The sequence below is a fragment of the Crocodylus siamensis genome, chromosome 1 (genome assembly GCF_052110815.1).
Source record: "Crocodylus siamensis isolate JL-2025a chromosome 1, ASM5211081v1, whole genome shotgun sequence".
Lineage (NCBI taxonomy): Eukaryota > Metazoa > Chordata > Crocodylia > Crocodylidae > Crocodylus > Crocodylus siamensis.
The window spans coordinates 189179697-189198724 of NC_143395.1; the positions used below are offsets into that span (position 1 = coordinate 189179697).

General features: G+C 43.0%; 1 protein-coding gene across 4 annotated transcripts in view; it reads left to right on the forward strand.

Moving 5' to 3' along the window:
* The window catches only part of TASP1 (taspase 1), a 174703-nt gene that overhangs the window by 91622 nt on the left and 64053 nt on the right, over positions 1–19028 (forward strand). For 3 of the 4 annotated variants that reach the window (XR_016442924.1, XM_090051279.1, XM_090051270.1), the window contains exon 11: positions 4442–4552. The exons of the other annotated variant lie outside the window; for it this stretch is intronic. Coding sequence is in view for 2 of the 3 variants with exons in the window: in XM_090051279.1 (XP_089907405.1) it covers positions 4442–4552 (111 nt within the window). In the remaining variant the exon portion in view is untranslated. The remainder of the gene's footprint in view (positions 1–4441; positions 4553–19028) is intronic. 4 annotated transcript variants of the gene reach the window in all.

A 19028-nucleotide genomic window follows, 5' to 3' on the forward strand; every position in this document is an offset into this window, starting at 1 on the left:
TAATTCTGTCAAAAGTGAATTAACAGTTCTATCTAAATTAAGTGCACTTAACACAAATTTGAATGCTAAACCTTTCTGCTGTAAAATCTAGACAAGGTTCTCTACCAGTTTGCTTGTTCTATCCATGTTCCTGTATTGTTGACTCATTCCTAACCATTTTCAGGTTTGGATAGATATGGGGCTGCTGCTGAGGCTGCATGCAGTGTTCTAGTACTTGCTAGATTTCAAGCTTTGTTACTTTATATTGCCAAGAAAATTCTCCCCCCAGCACTTAACTATTAAGGACTATGTGATACAATGTATAATAATTTTTCTTGTTGAAAAATAGATGTTGCTTCATTGAAAACTGAAGTAATAAATGTTTCCTTTTAAAATTGGGAAAATACTCTTTTCATTAGTTTTCTGTCCCTACAGAGTGCAATCATGTGGTATGTTGACAGATTTCCAAAAGAACTGCTAGCAGCACACTCTAAGTTTACTGCCTTATTAATAGGTTGACATGAATGTGAAAAAAATCACTTAATCTCTGGGGACATGAGGATATGTGGTATGTTAGTAATATTGTAAGTTCATTTTCTTTATAGTTGATCCTTTCTCTCTTTCTAAATGTAGGTTTTCCAAGAATGTCATTGGACTGCAGCTCTTTTACAACAGAGTTTCAGTTTCCTGTCTCACTTTTGCAACAAAATTAATGTTATGGCTCTTGCAGAAAGTCATTCTCTAAGGGAAAGATGAGATTTGTACATTTTGTTTAAAGTTGGTTACTCATGTTTTGAGGCCCAGTTTCAGACATTCTTCAAAATCTGGAACTAAAAACATCTGCAGGAAGTCAAACTTGCAGAAATACAGAGTTGTCTAAGTGACTTTTCTAATTTTACTTTATTCACAGACTCAAAATTGTACTTTTTTTGCATCATAAAAAGCAAAATTTTGCTGTATAAAAGCATGCCCAAGAACCAAGTTATTTTTCCAAGTTTTAAATAGTAAAAGTAAAGAAAAAGTTGCCTTTTGTAATGATAAAATGGTCATTAAATTTAATTGGAGAATTTTACCTTAAAGTATTTTTGGAATCACTTTTCACGTGTAAATAAATGCATCTGCATGAATGGAAACGTAAGTGCTGTGAGCAAAGAAGTACTCACTTTTCATTCATTAGAGTTGACTGCCTTACTTACCAAGTAGGAAAAGATGCAGTTTGTCGGTGCATGGCCAGGAATGCATTAAAAATGAACAAACAAAAACCCTCAAAAAACAAAGGTGGGGGGTGGGAATCCACAAACATGCTCTATGATAGGTTACAAAAGATTTGGAGCAAGAATTTAAACTGGAGGATTAGAAGTATTTGTATTTCAACAGAAACAGGATTTCTTCAATTTAAGAGGCTGATATAACAACAATTGTTCAATCTGATTGAGTAAATCAAACAAAACAACAGATCCTTGTTTCTCTACTTCTGAAATATGTAGACCCGAGTTGTGGACAAAATGCATTTTGTAGCCCCCTCCGGGGTTTTCAGTGTCCTCTGTAGACAGTTTTACCTTTCATAATTATGGGATAATTTCTGATTTTCTGACTCTGAGGGTGGTTGAGCACTGGAACTGATCATCTAGCAAGGTTGTGAGATCTCCATTTTGAAAGATTTAAGTTCAGGTTAGACAAACATTTGTGTAGGGAGGATTTTAGATAAGAATCATCCTGCCTTGAACGAGATTGACTTACACGACCTCTTGGCCCTGTTTTTCTGGGATTCATTAGTAGCCGAGTACTTCTTTGGCATGGGAAGTAACGTGGTCAATATAGTTTTAGAAGGGACCTCAGGTGTCATCTAGACCAGGCTTTGCTTTACCTAAATTATTGCAGACAAGTGCCCTTTCTAATGAAAAGGCTGTTCTGTCCTAGGTGGCTTGTTATATTGTCATACTGCTCTCAGAGTTAGGAAGGGGTTTTTTGGGGGTTTTTTTAGCCTTGATATGAATCTGTTGTTCTGTAGTTTAAACCCATTGCTGTGTGTTCTTCTCTGTGTGGCAAGAGAGAGAACAGTTTTTTTCACATTTTCTTTATGGAATCCATTTATACATCTGAAAATTGCTTTCATGCCCTCCACTAATTTCCTTCCCTCCTCCCCCCCAAAGTAAAATATACGTAGTTCCTTTGACCCTTCTTCATATGGCTTGACTTATGACTGCTTTATCATCTTCAGTTCAATGTTAGAATAAGCCAGTCTATTGAATAACTACTTGTAGCTGGGTTTATCATTTTGTATTGTATGATCTTAATGAAAGATGATTTTTGCTTCTTATTCTTTCCTGGAAATCTGACATTTTAAAGGGCTTTTCTTGTGAACTGAGACTTTGACAGGATTTGGATAAGTGTATATATGCAATTCGTTCTTGTTTCTTAGGAGTTGCTTTGTTGCTGTGTGACTTAACTTGTGAAAGCTGAAGTATATCATGATTTGTTTTCAGTAGAGGGTGCTATATGGTAGGTATATGCAACCTCAGGCCTTAGTTAAGATGTGTCTTGATGAATAAAGGGTAGCAAACTGGGTGAGGGGGAGACATGTATATTCAAGGTTCTGAGTGATCAAGTTTGTTGATTCTTTACTAATACATGTAACAGGAACATTTTATAACCCTTGGACATCTTGCTTTTGGCTTCCAATCTTACTGTGGAAGATTAGATTGCAGAGTTACTGTATTTAAAGAGGGGGGAGTTGCACCAGAAAAAGAATAGGTTGCCTCATTTCTACTTTAACTTTTGTCTCTGTTGCTGCACCAGCAATGGAACCAGGTGTTGTTTAAGCCAGAGTTTTATTCTCTGAAGCAACAAGGTAGAAACCTTCTTTGCTTTGGAATAGCTCTTAGACGTTGAAGCAGACAAGTTTGAGAGGCCATAAAATTTGTGGGCAAAACCACAGAAATAGCATGCTGCTTTACAAGAATAAGCTGCCTGTCTAAAGCTTTCACTGCTATCATTACTTTAGCATTCAAGGTGCATAGTGTAAGCCAGCCACAAAAGAGTAGATTTCCTTTTAAAATAAAAGCCATTACTACAGATTTTATAAAGTGAATGCAAAATATTATTGGACTTCAGTGTGCCTACAAAAAAACTGAACAAATAAAGAAATAAAAGCTATTTCAAAAGGCTTTCTGTTTTGGTGTTGAAATACAGTTGTTATACCACCATACCAAACATTGACTGGATTTGTTCACTCTTTAGAAAAGACACTTTCTTCTTTTTTGTTATGTGGTGCAAGGCTGATAACCTATACTCCCTTAGATAAGTATAATTGGGGCAGTTTAGAACTCTGTTGGGTCTATTGTCTCCCTGCCAAGGGAGGAAAATCTGCCTGTCTACAATACAGAAAAGGGTAGTAATGGATTCATACAAGTCTGGAAGGTATTATAGATACCCCTGCATGCCCAAGAAAATGGTAAACGTGCAGTATACAACTGGATCCAAACTGCACTTATTCTAAAGCAGGGATGTCTGAGATCCTGCTTACGAAGCCCTATCATCTGGCCCCTGATGTTACTTCTGGATATAAATTGACTCATGTAGTGCATGCCAGATGGGGACCCATGGGCAGGACTCAGGATGTGCACCACACGTGGAGCCCACTCTAGTTGGTCTAGGATCCACGCTGTGGTGCACAAGTGGCTGGACTGTCACATTTAGCATCCTCCCTTTCCTTCCCCCAGCTAGTCCTAGACCTGTGGCAGGTGTCAAGTGCAGCACAGTTCCTGGACCAGCTGGATCAGGCACTAAGTACATTGCATCCAGCATGGGGTAGTGGGGATCTGTGGGCCTGGTCTGGCTTGTGGAATGACCTTGTGCGGGGACAGGTTAATTTGACACTCCTGTACTAAAGGAGTGTTGTAACAGGTATATACAACATTCTAGCAGCAAAACTATAGGTGAAAAGACCAACTGATGTAATAGCAGTGAGTGGCTTTTTCTTCTTAAGGTAAGGGTGGGCTTTTGTTTTGTTTTGCTTTTGGTTTTTGTGATTCTTTTTTTTTTTTGTACCAACCATGTGGGGAGGGAAATTGGGCAAGCTTTTGGCCATAAACTGAAAAGCTTGTTTCAGCTCTTACAGCTATACAGTTGGTTCAATAAAAGATATCACAAAAAAAGAACAGTGACAAGTAGGACTACATGTGGGTGAAGATGGTAGGATGTGATGAAGACTGTCAGACAAAATGAGATTTTCCTAATGTTTTACCTTAATTGCTTCCTTTCTGTGTATTTAAACTTTGCATCTTTTTGTCTTAGAGTATCTTTGCCCTGAAGCTTGAAATTTTACCACTGAATATAGTTGACTGTGGGTGTTAGAGGGAAATTGACATTCTTTTTTAGATATCTGTCAAATACAGCTTTGCTGGATACTTGCAGAGTGGTAGCTGTGTGCTAATCATGCTTGATGGTGGTGTTTATACAGGCTGTGGAGAGCACCTTGTACGGACTATACTGGCTAGAGAATGTTCACGTGCTTTGCAAACAGAAGATGCCCACCAGGCCCTGCTAGAGACTATGCAAAACAAGTTTATTGGTAAGTATACAAGTTAGTCAGGAAACTGACTAAACCTGTACGATTTAACATTTCTGTCTGAAAAGCAAAGCAGTCTGTTCAAGTATAAATTAGATCTGCATGTTCTGTAATTTCTCTTGAAGCTACATAAAAGTCTTGAAGCTGTAGACAGCTTAAATAGTGTATTGCATTTGGTGAATAATTAGGGGCCACTCTAATTCAGGCTTCAGGGGATTTCTGGGGACAGCCTGAAAATTTTAGTGTTTCCCCCAAAGCCCCAATTGCAATTTGGCTGGAAAAGGCCTGAAACTGGGGGAGAGGGAGTGCAGGGAGAAAAGTGTTAAATCCCCTTCTGCCCCCCCTCCCCAACCATCCAACCAACCAACCAAACAAAAAAACCCCCAAAAACTTTACCTGAAGTATGGAGAAGCCTGTGGAAGCCTCATGTTTTCAGGGGCAGCCTAGTACAGGCTGAGCCCCTACCAGAGCTCAGCCAATCAGGTTGTTTGATTCTCTGCTTTGGCAGGAAATTTTAAAAACCTTGCCCAGAGCAGAGCATCTAAGTACCCACTGCCCTAGGGGCTGCGGGTATAGGCATGCCAGGTGCCTGCCCCCACAGCCAGTTGTAGGGTGCAGGATGCCCTTGCTGCAGGGGCTTCCCCCCACCTGACATGGCTTTCCCAAGCTCTGTTTGGCTTTGTTGCTACGTGGGAGCAGAGGGGAATTTCCCTCTCCCCTTGTCTGCACAGCAGGGCAGAGCAGGGCTTGCGAGACCTGTGCCATTCTATAAAAGTTAGCACACCATGAAAGTTGTTGTTTGATAAAGTTTATTATGGTTTCATTAACAATTCTAAGTGGTAAGCTTTACTTAAAAGTTGTTGCTTAATAAGTGGTGAGCTTTACTTTCTTAAAACAGCTGAAGATCAGCCTGTGTGCTGCTGTCCAATTGTGATCAGCCCCATGGCAGGCTTCCTCAGCCAGAGGCGTGAGAGCCAACCTTGAAAAATGCCTGAAATTTGTTCCAGTGAGCCTGCAGGGAGTCTGCTTTGCCCACACCACTGAATTACAGTGGTCCCTACGTATAATTCAGAACTTTTGCAAAACGATTGAAAATGAATGCCACCCAGAATTTAGGTGTGAATTTTTACTGTTTACATAAATCTTCAGGTTAGAGAACATTAGGGATAGCAATAAGACTTCTTGATATGTAATAGGCTTGGCAGTATTTTAGTCATAGCCTTTAACATTTAAAAAACACAATTTAAATTGCTACACAGTTGAATGTAGCTGGAGTGTACATTGTGTGTTATTTGTGCAAGTGTACATGCTTTGGGAATGTGGACATTGAAATTGCCTTTTTGAAATTCTTCATTGTAAGAATGGCACATTTTAATTTCTATTTAGAAAGCACCTGTTTAATACCTTTATAATAAAGTACAGATATTTAGGCCTCTAATAATAATAGTTGGAGGTGGTAGATGGGGTGGTGGGGAGCGCACTGTAAAAACTGATACATTTGCCTGGGATTAAGCTGGACATTTTTGAGCCTGATTGCTGTACTATTTTTTCTTTACTTTTTACTTTATTAGATTTCAGTTATGCTTAAATTTAGGGCAATAATGATGGGTTGGTTATATAGGGTGGCCAGTTTATTGTTTAATATATGCCATTAACTGGTATATCAAGATCAATTGTGTCTCACTGTAACTGGATATATTATGCTGGCTCACACAGTAACATCGAGGTGAAGTCTAAACAAGTTGGAAGTCTAGTAAATAGTGGTAGAACAAGTTCTGAAACCTAAAATACTGCTTGTGATGAGCATACATGACACAAAAAACTGCTTTGTAATCTCAGCATTGATCCTTAGCTGTTAATAGCAGATATAAGAGTTTAAGGTTAACGTGAAATTTCACAATCTCTGATTAGAGTAATCTAGAAACAGAATAATAGCAAACTCATTTTGTCATAGCTAAGGTGATGCTTAGTCTTGACCAATATTTACAGCTTTTTTGGCAGCTTCCTTAGCATTATGTACTTTTGGGAAGTTTGCCTTTAAGAAATAAAGGACTGATATTTTAGAGGTAAATTTTAGTAGTGCTTTAAAAGTGAATAAAATATTGTAATTGATAGGATAAACAGAATGAACTATCAATACTGCTCATAGACATAGTTTATTATTTTATGGTGTGGAAGGCTCTTAATTCAGTTCCATGATCTATGTGTCTTTACAATCTTGTATTAATTCTTGTAAGATGCCACCAGTTTAAGAAGGGACTAGACAAATTCATGGATGATAGCTATATTAGTAGCAATGAAATAGAACAGTTGAGAGCCACGGGGCTCTTTAGCCTGGAAAAGCGCAGGCTCAGGGGTGATCTGATGGCCACCTATAAGTTTATCAGCGGTGACCACCAGTATCTGGGGGAACGTTTGTTCACCAGAGCACCCCAAGGGATGATGAGGTTGAACGGTTATAAACTACTGCGAGATCGTTTCAGGCTAGACATAAGGAAGAATTTCTTTACTGTCCGAGCCCCCAAGGTCTGGAACAGCCTGCCACCAGAGGTGGTTCAAGCACCTACATTGAACACCTTCAAGAGCAAATTGGATGCTTATCTTGCTGGGATCCTATGACCCCAGCTGACTTCCTGCGCTTTGGGCAGGGAGCTGGACTCGATGATCTTCCAAGGTCCCTTCCAGCCCTAATGTCTATGAAAATCTATGAAATCTATGAGATGTATCCTCTGACATGCCTAAACCAGTGATGGTGTATGCCAGGAAGAGAATGATGGGTGTTTACATGTTCTCTCTGTAAACCATCTGCTATTTCCTTGTTGGAGGCAAGGTATCAGGATGGATGGGCCATTGGTCTGACTCAGTATGGTACTACTTAGGCTATTTTTTATGTTCTTAATTATGTGTGAATAACCAAGATCAGTAATAGATACCCTAGGTCAGGATAAAACCATTTATCAGCCATAGTTCTCCTTGCATGAATGGGAGAAAAGATAGGTCTTGCAACATGCAGAGAAGGGAAAGCACGGGCAGGGGTGGCCAAAATATGGCCTGTGGGCAGAGGGACTTTGTCTGGCCTGTGGTAGGTCCCTTGGTCCTGCCTGGCCCAGGCACCGGCCAGCCCATGGCATGTCTGGCTGCCCCCTGGGCACGCAGCAGGGCTGGGGTGGCTCTGCAGCTGGACTTCATTTCTAGGCAGCCCAGGGGGAAGCTGCTCCTTCCTGTATCAAGCAGCAGATTCTGTCCGGCCGCTGCCGCTGCTCAGTAAGGGCAGGTGAGTTCGGGGCAGGCTGTGTTTGGGATATGCGCACAGGTTGCGGTTGATCTGGAGCTGGTCTGCTTTGCCGTACTGAGTCCAAAGTGGATGCAGAGTCGGCTGGGGTCAGGGTTGTGCGTGCTGGTTCCTGGCAGTATCACGGGGCTGGGACCAGCAGCAGTGGCAGCCAGAAGGAACCACTGTCACTGTCTGGACTGCCTAGAAAGGCAGGGTGGGCTGTGGTTGAGGCTAGGGCTGTGTACTGGCTGTATACTGTGTGTGGGCTCCAGGCTGTTTTTAGAAGGAGGTTGGGGGGGGAGCGGGGGAAGGTGCTGATCAGTCTATGATAGCTCCCTAGAACTGCCTATGTGGCCCATGTACCCAAATAATTGCCTGCCCCTGATCTAGAGCCTTGGAAGAAAGGCTGTGCCTTTTGCATAATACTGAATTCATGTTGAGCACTGGCTTTGTCAGGTAATTATTGTATTGTAGTAGTGCCTAGGACTCCCAAGCATTAGCTAGGATCCCAGTTTGTTAGTGTTCATACTGTCAGGAAACAAATTAAAAACCAGGTCCCTGTCCCCAACCTGGTTTCAATCTAAAGTTGCACAAATATGCTATTAGTACATTTAACCTATTCCAAGCCTATAGACCCCAAATGAGAAGAAATCAGCCAAAGAAAATTAAGGATATTGTAGAGAGAACACAGCTGTGCTGTAGTGTCATGATCTAATTCAGAGTAATAATGTTAGGAAGGTAGGCAGAAGCTGCATATATTGATTTTAACTTTATCTTAAGAATTGATTCTTGGCTTTTCTGTCTTTCTAGAATAGAAATAAAGCACGTGGAAAGATTAAATATAGTCCACTTGAGGATGGTGTCAGCTGTCTGGAATTTCTATGCTACTATTTAAAATAAGAGAATTTGCGTACCCCAGAACTTTGCTTTGATTTACTATAAGAAGGGTAAAAGAGAAAATAGAAAATGCCTGTATGTATTTTAACCACTAGCACACAAAATAAGAAAAACGCTCACAAAAATCATTTTTTTAATATGATTAAAAAATCATACCAGCTGATTGTAGACCACAAGTCAGTTAAGTAGTAAAAGAGGGTGGGAATGTAAAAATAGATTTATTTTTCCTTAAAGACTGTAAGTAAAAATACTTTTTCTATGATCCCTCAGTAACTTTTTACTATTTGTTGGTGATAAAGAAATATTTGATCAATTTTAAATGGAAACTACTCATGTGGCATATGAATTCACTGTGAAAACTCATAAATCTAATATGATCTGTATTGAAGACAGTACAGTGAATAATTACTTAGTGGGCAGATCAGGGACAGCACAATGAGCAGCACAGTGGCAGATAGGGGAGGAAGCAGAAAGCAGAGCAGCAGATTGGGCAGAAGAAGGGGATTGGAGTGGCACTAAAGGAGGATGCAGAACTAATTTGTGACATGCCTGCCAAAAACATTTGCTTCCCCTAGACTTAGCCTTTTTTCTGCTCAGCCTGTCAACTATTACAGCATATTAGTACTAGTAATAAGAAAAGAAAATTTTGATTCTGTAATGACTAGTAAACTCTAACCACTTAATATTCTTAAACTCAAGATGGGCAAGCCTCATTTTATCTCTAGTGTACACACTGAGGCACAGCACACAGCAAAGGCAAGTGAAAGGCAGGAAAGAGAAGAATGAAACCAGAGTAAGAATTGGACTTAGATTCTGTAGAAACCAAGACTGTCTGCATCTAGATTTTGTTTCTAGCATAATCTTTGATACAGAACATAAATGTGTACTTTTAAATGATTTTTCCAGATTAAGGACTTTCTGAATGTACCTTTCCTCATTTGCCAAGGAGTTTGCTGCATTTTGGTTTCTTCTGATGGCTGTCCTTTAGTGTTTCAGAATAGATGCACCTACCTGGCTATAGCCCTCATCAAACTTGATTTGTAGAAGTGATGCTCTGCATTTTTAGTGGACTGTCCTGATACTATCAGATAACAGGAGAACTGGTACTATTCATCCTTTCCCTGTTGGTCTAGGTTAGGGCTGTCCAGTTCATTTGGCTTCTCATGAGCTGGATTATCCATCTCCTGGCACTATGGTGGCAGCTTGTCAGTACAGCTTCTGGAGCCCTTGTGTTGTCCCGCGATTTCAATATCCCACTCTTTTCCTCTTGGGACTTTTCTTGTGCTGCTGTCAGTGGTGACATAAGACTGGATTTGGTGGCAGGCAAAGGAATGAGGGAGGAGTAAGCAGCAGCATTCACCCCCTGGGTCCCAGAGCTGCACAGTCAATCCCTGGAGGCCACAATTTAAGCTCTCACAGGTTCATGCAGCCTATGGGCTGCCATTATGACATGGTCTAGATGATAAGGGCCTAGATGATTTTGCAGACTAATAGTCCTCTATGAACCCCATTGCTGTATGTATGTTTAGGAGGAGAGAAGAAAAGGTAGCTTTGGAGGATGTTGTGAATGAAATAAAAATAAAACTGATGCAATCCTGAAAGAACAAATGGGGAGGTGGATGAGGAGCTGAAAATAGTCATAAAATAATCTTGAATTGCATTAAAAGCAGGGTATGGTGTTAAAAAACAAATGTAAGTTTCACAAACTGATTTAATTGAAACCACACTGAAAACAGAAAACTGAAACCAGCAAGCTATGAGGAAAAAGTGAAATGAGACAAGAAAATTAAAGGCATGATACTCGTATTCAATTTATAGCAAAAAATATAATGAAACGAACACCATCAGAATTTATTTCTCTAGAAGTTCTTATTTTGTAGATTTTGTCATTTGCACATATGGGTCGGCGCACACCATTAAAACTTGAGGAGATGGGTCACATTTTGTGACAGGACATCCATCGTCTTTTGTCTTCCATTGGTCCTCTGTCCTAGTCGCATATTAAACTGACTCCTCCCAAAGGAGCTGTGCATTTTAGTGACTAACGGGGAAAAACATCCTGCTACATGAAATATTTGGTAGCAGTCATATATAACCAGGCTAGTCTATATAGGAAGAATGGAAGGAACATTCAAGAGTGACAAACTTGGGGCTATTTAAGTGAGACAGTTTGTTGTTTTGCAAAGTAGAAATACAGTCCATTTGGAAATAAGTATTTATATTGTTAAGTTATCAAGTTTTAAAATGGTTTACTACTGTCTAAAGACTTAGAATCCTTCCTAAAGATGAAGTTGAAATGCAAGGAGCTAGAAGTCAGATAATTGTGTTGTGTCCTTGGCTTTCTCTCAGGATTCCTGTGTGGTTTTAAATTAGTCACTTATCTCAATTTCTTTCTGATACAGAACATTAGACTTCTACAAATTAAGTTTGTACAAGGAGTACAGGTTTGTCTATTATGGAACACAAAAGGACAGCCATCAAGACAAACTGTCTTAGAGACATTAGGAAATTTCATTCATAATCGACTGTTGAAAGATGCAAAGTAGGGGTGCACCGATAAAGATTTTTTGGGTCGATACTGGTGGCTGATTATTAACGAGCCATATTGACTGATACTGATCCAGTTGCCAATATGCAGCCCAGAAACTTGGAGAGCAGCATCTGGCTGTTAAGTCTGTTGTTGGGGGAAGGGGCGGGGGGTGGAAAGAGGGTGTGGGGGGTCAGATGGAGGCCCCTGCATTAAGGGAGGAGGGGAACTGGGGCTGGGGCAGGCACTGCTCAGCTGGGATGGGACTTAGGACAGAGCTGTGAGCGGCTGGTCTGGGAGGTAGGGGGAGGGGGGGTGGCTCCTGCTGCTGTGCATATCCCCAGGGGAAGCATGAGGGGTGTGTGCCCCACTGGATCTGTGCACAGGGCGAGAGTGGGTTGTCACTGGGCTGGGGCCAGCGGCAGCACCGGGCTATTTCTGGTGGGGGTGCTGGGCCGGAGCTGTGCTTGGAATGGGTAGCGGCTATGGCCACCCCAGAATTCACTGTAGTCTTCCTCCCAGTGCTGCCTCTGCTTGCCCCAAGCACAGCCCCGGCCCATGCCCCCTACCAGGAAGAGCCAGGCACTGGCCCCAGCATGCAGCGGCATGCCTTCATCTCATGAACTGATCTGGGGGGCACATGCCCCCTCCCCAATGCCTCCCCAGGGGTGCACGCAGTGCTGGGAGCTGTCCCCCCCTGCAACTCCCTGGATGAGTTTCTTGGTGCTCTGTTCCATGCTCTGCCCCAGCCGGGCAGCACCTGCTTCTGCCCTAGCTCCCCTCCTCCCGTGCCATGGGGCCTCGATCTGCCCCCCGGCACCCTGTGTGCATGCTGTGGCTGCCAACATGCATGTGGCATTTATTGGTGACATTATCAGTGACATCAGTCAAACCAAGCCGATTGCCAATGTCAATTTTTATTTTATGTATGCCGATAGGATACAGACCGAAGTATCAGTGCACCTGTAACTCAGAGTAGAAGAGTTGAAAAGTTTTCGATTTAAGGAAGTGGTTAATACCTAAAAGGTAATTATAAAGAGGATAGAGAGAGACTTTTTCGTGGTTGTAGGAGATGGGTCTAGGAGCAATGGCCTCAAACTGCAGCAGACAAAATTTAGGTTGGAAAAACTTTCTAATTAAGAGTAGTTAAAAATTGGAAAAGGCTACTTGGAAAACCTGTGGAACCTCCATCCCTGAAAGTTTTCAAGAGCAGATTAGATGAATACTTAACTGGGGTGGTTTGGTTAGGGATGATCCTGCCTTGAGCAGAGAGCTGTACTAGTCAATTGTATGGGGTCCTTTCTAGCCCCACTTTCCTGTGATCCTTCGTATGCCTTTTTAACACGTATGTCTGCTAATGTTATAATATTCAGGCCCTATACCAGGTAAAATCTATGTACAGTGTATTCACATTAACTGCATGGCAAAAAATATTTACTACATGTTGTTTTATGCTAACCGCTGATACTGTTTTATAGTAATATCTCTGAAAGAGTATTGGTTGAAGAATACAGAAAACCCATCTGAATATCATTGCTTCCAATGACCTTTTGCTAGGAGTCTCAATTCCCCAGTTTCAGAAGCCTGCAGTAATCTTAAAAATGGAGCACAAAATTTAATTCTTTCAAGGATATTACCCCTGGGGTGAAAAAGGTTTAAAATATTAAGCTCACACTAAGTATCACTCTCTTGTGAACTTTCACAGATGTTGACTTTACTTGCTGTCTTAAGATGTACCATATGATGTAGATTTTCTTTCTGCTGTGAAATAAGTGGCTAAAGTAGGTAATAGCCTACAACAGCATAGCTTGTTCTCTTGATACTTTTTTCTTAAATCCATATTTTGTGGTCACATTAAATTTCTACTAAAATAGTTTTGGGCCAAGACAAAAAGAATGGCCAGAAAGTCAGGAGAGAAAATGTAGTTTAGTTCTGTTGGACCAATGAATAACTAGCTGGTTTTCACCTTTGCCATCGGATCCGTGCTTCCCGTTCACAAAATTCTTATTCTCCACAAACCTGTAGGAATTATTCCAACTAGGGGAATGCCTGCCGTAGATATTCGGAGATGTTTTAAGCAGCAAGTGATGAGCAAACCGATGGCAGTTGTGGTTCCCTTACCCCTTTTTAGAGCCAAAATATTATGGTAAAGCATGGCTGAGAGTTAAGTTGGAAGTGGGAGAAATTTAAAAGTTAGAATAGGTTTGGTACATCAAGTAGATAGAAGAATAGCAGAGAATTGCTTGGAGAATAAAGATGGTGTTCTAGAAACATAAATACTTTTCATGAGGGATTTTGTTACTCATCATTCCTTTCAAATGTAGCCAGCTTTGTGAAATGCAGACTTGAGAATAAGTGTTTGTACCATTTCATGGGCGGGAGATTTGGGCTGCTAACAATGGAAATAATAATAATAATTAAAAAAGAGAACACTTTGAACTACAATTCATAAAGTATTACAAAAAAAAAGAGTGAAAGCCACAAATGGTATTTGTTGTGCTGTAAGAGGAAAAAATATAAATATTTAAAAATCTTTTTGCCATGGTTACTGAATGTTTTTAGGGGCTCGTGTATACAAAGTAACTTCTTGTTTGTGATTATGGAAAACAATGTATATACAGGGTTAGGTAAAATTAACTGTAGTGTTATAGAAACCAGTTAATCAAATTATATGACTGAGGTAAAGTCAATCTTACAGAAGCTAGGATCTTAAAAAACTTGAAGAATTTTCATTCAGTCTAGGAATGGAATAGCAACCACATTAGGAAGTACTGGTGGGTGCTCTTTTGGTTATTAAAGGATGGTGAGTTTTCATTCTCATATTCCTGGTCCTTTCCTTTGCATTTGTTCCTGCATTTGCTACTGTCCCATTTGACAGAGGTTGTAGAGGTCAAGAGAAACGCTTTAATAATTGTTTGTTCTTTCTTGAGCTTTCTGAAGGCTATAAATGGAAAAGGATCAGCCTCAGGGGATTAGTTCCTATTTTTATGGAAGAGGCATGTAATGACTGGGAAAAAGTGACATGCAGATATGATACACTGCAGATGAGAATCTGAAGACTTTGCATGTGCACAAAGGCCCTGATTTTATTCCACCTTATTTGGTATGTAAGTGGATTTATGTACCTAAGTGCATTTCTTTTCCACTGAGTCCCTGAAAAACTGTTAATACAAAAGATGGTTGGGTCCTTTTCCTTCTCCTTGCTTTTTTGTAATTCCATCATAGGGGCTAGATGACAGCTTCTTACAAAAGTGAATGCAATGTGGATTTTCAGAGAATTGAAACAGGATGGAAAAGAATCACACTTCAGTACCTAAGTTCATTTAGACAACCAATAGGTGAAGTAGGATCTGTCCTTTGTGGTAACGTATCAGCTTATGCCTTGAGCATTCTGTCTCAAGGGCTCTTGGCAAATGTTAAATTTACAAGCTGAATAAGGAGTTCATCCCACCTTCACTACAAATGGTGACATGCTGCATGTTTGGTGAATTCATGGCTCCATCAAATGAAAAACCAGCCACAAAGATGTTTGGCATAAAATGTAGAATGTATTTTGTGCCCGCCGGGCTTTCTCTATCCACGCGGACGTGGCTCTGGTGTTCCAGTCAGGTGTTACTCCGTGTCTGGGCCCTTAGAAACGTCGAGGTAGCTCTCCCTCCTGCGTCGATAATCCTGCTGTCGCCTGCCACGCCTTGATGTTCTGCAATGGGCGGTTCGCCTGGTGGGTCCCTCAATGCCTGGGTCTGACCCAGCGGTTGTACACGGGGCTCCACCACCCCTGCACCTCGGCCTCATGCCACCTCTGTCGGGCCATCTTAGCAATGTCTTGTGGCCTACCGAGCAGATCCAGCTTCCCCACTTGCACACTGTTACCTCATGGGGTTGGGTCGTACCCACTCCTGGCAAGGCTCGCTGCTAACCCTACTCCCTGAAAGGGTACCTCTGGGACTGGTTCTCTGGTCTCTCTATGCCTAGTACCCTGGGTGCTTTCCCCAGACTTCCCCCGACGTGGGGACAATCGCCTACAGCCCTGACAACAGTGCTACTTCCCACTCCCCGTGTGATTTACCCCACGTAGTCCCCTAAGCACGAGCCTGTTCTCGCTTATCCTCCGGGACTTGGGCGGCGATCCCGCCCCGATCACGACCCTTCGTCCGGGTCCTCCCGAGCTCTTGCCTTCCAGCGTGCTGTCCTCCACTCCCTACCAGTCCAACCTTCCACCTGCGAGGTCCTCATGGCTGCCTCTGCTCTCTGGTATCCAGGCCAGCCCTGACTCCCTTGATGTCTGATGCCTGATATAGCCGGCTCACAAGCCACATGGATTCCCGGGGAGCGTTGTTCTGGGCTGCGGGCGAGTAGTCGGCGTCACCCCGCTCCCCGGGACATATTTGCTTGGTTTTTCATTTGATAGCGCTATGAATATTCTGAAAGTGTAGCATGTGTTGCCCTGGTCTGATGCTAACAATCAGCTGATTGTCAGTATTGGGTTTGGACAACTCTGGATCCCCAGCTGACCCAGCTTCATCCCCCTGGCTCATCTCCAATATGGAACAGGGGATAGCCCCAAGACCTGGGGTTCTGCTGGCCTCATTGCAATGATTAGCTGAGTTTTGGGATGGGATATGACATAGCTTTTCCTGTCCAATACCTAGGAGCCTAGACCAGCCTTGTGCCGGATCCTGATGCAGGATTGGGCAAAGGGTGTCCTCATCTCTAAAAACCATTTGTGCTGCCTAGCTGAGCTACATGTGTGGTGCAGTTCTTGTTCTGGGAAGGCAGAATGAAAAAAAGTGTGTGCGTGTGTGTGTCTCACACACACACACACACACACACACTTTTCCAGATCTTGTCTGTCCCATGGATGAGCACAGGTTGCCAATTCAGCAGGAGCTCTGAGAGGGTTAAACCTTTAGCCACGGAGCTGCAGGGGATGGGGGAGTGCGGCTGAGGAGTGGAATCTACCCCTCCTATGGCTTGTAGTTTAGCATGGAGCCAAGCCTTGGCATTGTAGGCCATTCTAGCATTCTCATGCCTCCCATCCAGTGTAGAGATTAGTTTCCTTGCTTCCCTTGCCTCCTTCCTTAATAAGACAAGCTATGAAAGATTTTGAGGAGAAACTTGCTAGAGACATAAAAGGTAACAATAGATTTTCTTTTTAAGTATTAATAAAGCAGAAGATGTGCTAAGGAGTCAGTTGGGCCTTTGGATGATCAGTGTGTGAAAAGGGTGCTAAAGGATGATGGGGCTATTTCTGAGAAACTACTAAATGCATTCTTTGCAGCTGTCTTCACTTTGGAAGATCTTAGGGAAATTTCCTGATTAGATCCACTCCTCTCTAGGGACAAGTCAGTGGAGCTGACCCAAACTGAAGTTTCAGTAGATGAGGTCGTACAGGAAGTTGATAAACTGAACAGTAGGGAATCACTAGAACCTGCTGGCATTCACTGAAGAGCCTGAAGGAGCTCAGATTGGAAACTGCTATGCTCTTAATTGTAGTACGTAGCCTGTCACTTAAAAAACAGCCTCAGTATCAGAGGTCTGGGGGGTTGCCAATGTGACTTCGAGGCAGTCCTCGACTTACGACAGTTTGAGTTGCAACGAACCGCAGTTATGACGTTTGTAAATTGACACCTGGGTTTCAAAGTTCTGACATGAGTTTCAACTTCACAGCGCTGAATGCTGGATACAGTTCTTTCAGTGGAATGGGAGGGGGAAAGAAAGGGCTGTTGGGGGGCAGATCAGGACCCCTGCAGGATGCGGAGCTGAGTAGGGTGTGGGGCAAACACTGCCCAGCTGGGGCTGCATTGGGCTCTGGGAGTGGGGGCTATGGGTGGCAGGAGAAGCTGCAGCTTGTCTGGCTGCTCCCACAGCTGCCCCTGTCAGGGCAAAGCAGCAGTGCCAGGGCTGTGCCGGAAGACCGTAGGAGAAGCCACAGCTCATCTGGCTGGTGCCCTGACTGCTTCTACTGGGGTGAGGCAGGTAGCGCTGGGGCTGAGCCGGGCAGCTACAGGAGAAGCCGTGGCCTGTCCAGCAGCTCCTGTTGCTTGTTCAGGAGGGCGTGGGGGGGGGAGGAGGGAGAGAGGAACATGTGACCCCGAGATCTGGTCTGGGAGGGGCAGGCTGAGCTGGGGGCAGATCCGGGCCCTTCCACCCCCCCCCATGCCCTTCTGGACACATGGTCAGAGCAGCAGTGTGCCACTCATCTGAGAGCCATTTGCTAGGCAGCTCCTGTGGTGCTCACTCATTGCTGCTGCTGCCACCTACAGCACTATGGTATTGTAGCTGTACTGAATAAAGAATAAGTCCCAGTACTGTACAGTACAGTACTTTACAACAAGTTCACTGCACTGCCCAGGTGCTGTTCTGTTTCCAAACTTTTTCCAAGCTGCCCATAATAATGGCAGAAAAGCATAAATGTGGTGGAAGTGATGTTTCTTCTTCTAAGAAATGTAGACCAATTACTATGGAAACAAAAATGGAAATGATTAAGAGGTCTGAAAAAGGTGAGACCCCAGCTGAAATGGGTTGAGCTTTGGATATCCCCTGAATGACTTTTGTGACCATTCTGAAAGACAAGGCAAGAATTCAGGAGCATGCTAAGGACTCAGCTCCTATGCACTCAGCTGTGTTAACTAAGCAGCATGTTGGACTTACTGCTCAGGTTGAGAAACTGTTAATCATTTGGCTGGAGGATCAAAATAAACATGCTCCTGTGAGTTTAGGCATCATTCATCAAAAGGCTAGGAGTCGTTATGATGATCTAAAGAAACAACAAGGGGAGGGTTCTAATGCTGAGCCTTTGACTGCAAGTAGGGGGTGGTTTATGCGTTTTAAAGCCAGGGCCAGTTTGCATAACATCAACGTTCATGCGACATTGGTGAGGCCGCAGTTGGAGGACTGTGACCAGTTCTGGGTGCCACACTTCAAGAGGGTTATGGAGAGCATTGAGAAGGTCCAAAGCAGGGCCACTCGCATGGTCAGGGGGCAGCAGGGCAGACCCTACGAGGAGAGGCTGTGGGATCTGGACCTGTTCAGCCTTCACAAGAGAAGGCTGAGAGAGGATCTGGTGGACTTCTATAAATTTACCAAGGGGGACCAGCAAGGAACAGGAGAGTCCCTGTTCTCCCGAGCACTACCAGAAGTAACTAGGAATAACGGCCATAAGTTGACTGAGTAGGTTCATGCTGGACATCAGGAAGCACTACTTTACAGTTAGGGTGGCTAGGATCTGGAACCAACTTCCAAGGGAAGTGGTGCTGGCTCCTACCCTGGGGGGTCTTCAAAAAGAGCTAGATAATCACCTTGCCAGGGTCCTTTGACCTCAGCATTCTTTCCTGCCCAGGGCAGGGGGTCGGACTTGATGATATGCTCAGGTCCCTTCTGACCGTACCAGCTATGAGACTATAAGGTCTCAGGTGAAGCTGCTAGTGCTGATAAAGAGGCAGGCAGCTTGTGCTTTTCCTGAGTTGTTGGCTGAAATCATTGAAGAGAATGGCTGTTGTGCTCAGCAAGTTTTTAATGTCGACAAAACTGGACTCTTTTGGAAAAAAAATGCTGTCGAGAACCTACATTGCCAAAGAGGAGAAATCCATGCCAGGGTACAAAGCTGCTAAAGATAGGCACACTCTTTTACTTGATGCCAATGCTGCAGGTGACTTTAAACTTAAACCTTTACTTGTGTACCATTTGGAAAACCCTAGAGCTTTCAAGGGATATTCCAAGGCATTTCTCCCAGTGATATAGAAATCGAATTCTGAGGCATGGGTCAATAAGAACATTTT